The sequence below is a fragment of the Neomonachus schauinslandi genome, chromosome 9 (assembly GCF_002201575.2).
Source record: "Neomonachus schauinslandi chromosome 9, ASM220157v2, whole genome shotgun sequence".
In the NCBI taxonomy this organism is placed as follows: Eukaryota; Metazoa; Chordata; class Mammalia; order Carnivora; family Phocidae; genus Neomonachus; species Neomonachus schauinslandi.
The window spans coordinates 74,123,981-74,126,849 of record NC_058411.1 but is presented as its reverse complement, the minus strand read 5'-3'; the positions used below and the strand labels follow the sequence as shown (position 1 = coordinate 74,126,849).

Here is a 2,869-nt window from a genome sequence, read left to right as displayed (position 1 = left end):
TCATAATCTCTTAATGGCATTTTTAATTTCTTTGTTCCTTAGAGTATAAATGGCTGGATTTAGGAGAGGTGTGATGACTGCATAAAATACAGCAAGAAACTTGTCCACCCAGGTGATGCTGAGTGGCCACAGGTAGATAAAGATGCAAGGCCCAAAGAATAACACTACCACTGTGATGTGGGCAGTGCAGGTGGAGAGAGCCTTGGATGCCCCATCCTTAGAGTGAAGGCAGATGGTAAACAGAATATAAGAGTAAGAGACTAGCAACAGAATGAAGCAGGTGGTTGCCAGTACCCCACTGTCAGCATTTATCCACATTTCTAAAATAGAGGTGTCTATGCAGGCTAGCTTGATCACCAATGGAATATCACAGAAAAAGCTATCCAATTCCTTTGGTCCACAGAAGGGCAGCTTTATAATCATAGCTAGTTGGCTTACTGAATGCACAAGCCCAATGATCCATGATGTCATCACTAACCCAATGCACATTTGCCTGTTCATGATGCTGGAGTAATGAAGTGGCTTGCAGATAGCCACATAACGGTCATAGGCCATTGAAACAAGCAGCACCATCTCACCCCCTCCAAAGAAATGTCCAAAGAAAATCTGACACATGCAGCCTTCAAAGGAGATAGTCTTGTTTTCCTTGAGAAAGTCTGTGATCATTTTAGGGGTAGTGACTGAGGAAAGGCAGAAGTCAATGAATGAAAGATTGGCTAACAGGAAGTACATGGGGGAGTGGAGATGAAGGTCAGCAATAATTAGGAGCACAATGAAGATGTTGCCTAAAATGGTGATCAAATAAAGTGAAGAAAATATCGCTAGTAGGAAGACCTGGAGCTCCCATGAACTACAAAGCCCCAAAATAATAAATTCAGACACCACAGACTGGTTTACTTCTTCCATTTAGTGCAGTTTGTTCTAAATTTATCTGAAGAAAAGACAGGAAATTAGATTTTCTGAATAAAGAGTATGTGAATCAAGAAGATTTCTTATACATTGCTGATGGAAGTGTATACTAATATAATCAATCTAGAAAAAATGTTGGCCTTATCTTGCAAAGCTCAATATTCATGAATTCTGTGGTTCATCATTTTCACTCCCATTTTCATACCCAAGATAAACTCTTATATATGTATATAAAGAGAAATATAATAATCCCCATAAACAAGACAATGGAATATTATTCAGAACCATAACAAATTACAATTATAAAATGATACAGATGTATCTTAGACATAATAATGAAAGAAAAAGAAGTCCAAAATGGATCCACTCAGCACAGTTTTTATAAAATGAAAAGCAATAGAAAAATAACAGTATACATTGCAGGAACTCATATGAGTGATAACATTATGTACAGAAAGAGAAGATGTAAGATGTAAATAACCTCAAGTAAAGAGAGGTGAAAGGTCAGCATAAAGATGAGCACATAGGGTGGTTTGAACGAGGCAAAGATGGAACCGAAGCTGGGCACAGGCCGTGGACGTGGTCCCACTGAGAGCCGAAGATGGCAGTGAACATATATTCAACATCAGTCACCAGTGATAACCTAAGTCGATATGACATGCTGGCCTGGATCAATGAGTCTCTGCAGCTGAATCTGACGAAGATCGAACAGTTGTGCTCAGGGGCTGCCTACTGTCAGTTTATGGGCATGCTGTTCCCTGGCTCCATTGCCTTGAAGAAAGTGAAATTCCAGGCTAAGCTAGAACATGAATACATCCAGAACTTCAAAATACTACAAGCAGGTTTTAAGAGAATGGGTGTTGACAAAATAATTCCTATGGACAAATTAGTAAAAGGAAAGTTTCAGGACAATTTTGAATTCGTTCAGTGGTTCAAGAAGTTTTTTGATGCAAAGTATGATGGAAAAGACTGGGACCCCATAGCTGCCAGACAAGGTCAAGAATCTGCAGTGGCTCCCTCCCTTGTTGCTCCAGCTCTGAACAAACCGAAGAAACCTGTCAGCTCTAGCAGCGCAGCTCCACAGAGGCCCATTGCAACACAGAGAACTACTGCAACCAAGGCTGGCCCGGGTGTGGTGCGAAAGAATCCTGGTGTGGGCAACGGGCATGATAAAGCCGCTGAATTGATGCAGCAGGTCAACGTATTGAAACTTACCGTCGAAGACTTGGAGGAAGAGAGATTTCTACTTTGGAAAGCTAAGGAAAGCAAATCAATTGAATTGATTTGCCAGGAGAACGAGGGGGAAAACCCGGTATTGCAGAGGATCGTGGACATTCTGTATGCCACAGATGAAGGCTTTGTGATACCTGATGAAGGGGGCCCACAGGAGGAGCAAGAAGAGTATTAAGGGCCTGGGCCAGCAGAGCAACATCCGAATTCTTTACTCCAAATCATGTGCTTAACTGTAAAATACCCCCTTTTATTATTCTTAGAGGATTCACTGGTTTCTTTTCATGAGCAAACAGTACCTCTTCTTAAAGTGCACTTTATAGAAGTTTCACCCCTTTCCCAATGAGTTTGAGTTAGGAGCTTTTACCCTGTAGCAGAGCAGTATTAACATCTAGGGGTCACCTAGGGAACAAAGAGGCTGACCATGGGGCTCATCGTGTGGACGCTGGTAACACTGATTGCTGGAGAAGGTGTTTTTATGTGATACTCTGAGGTGGAAACCTCAGTAGAGAAATGTAAAGACTGATTTGAATTTTAAGCTAATGTGAAATCTTGGCAGAGAACGTTTTAATAAATAAATGCCTTAAAAGAGAAAAGATGAGCACATAAGCAGTTGTATGTTATTAATTATTTAGATCTTGTGTTAGATCTTTAGATCATGTTTTCATCAGCATAATTTTATCATTAAACAAGCAAACAAACACAAAATGGGCTTGCAAAAATAGTGAAA

The 2,869-nt window shown here is 40.5% G+C and overlaps 2 protein-coding genes across 2 annotated transcripts; one reads left to right on the top strand and one right to left on the bottom strand.

Moving 5' to 3' along the window:
* On the bottom strand, positions 1-906 carry LOC110585331 (olfactory receptor 4K3-like). The gene has a single exon (XM_021695542.1). It carries the CDS (start codon positions 904-906, stop codon positions 1-3), a length of 906 nt encoding a protein of 301 aa, XP_021551217.1.
* Positions 907-1,510: 604 nt separating this feature from the next.
* LOC110585364 (microtubule-associated protein RP/EB family member 1-like) lies at positions 1,511-2,317 on the top strand. Its single transcript, XM_044918195.1, has one exon. It carries the CDS (start codon positions 1,511-1,513, stop codon positions 2,315-2,317), a length of 807 nt encoding a protein of 268 aa, XP_044774130.1.
* Positions 2,318-2,869: the final 552 nt, after the last annotated feature.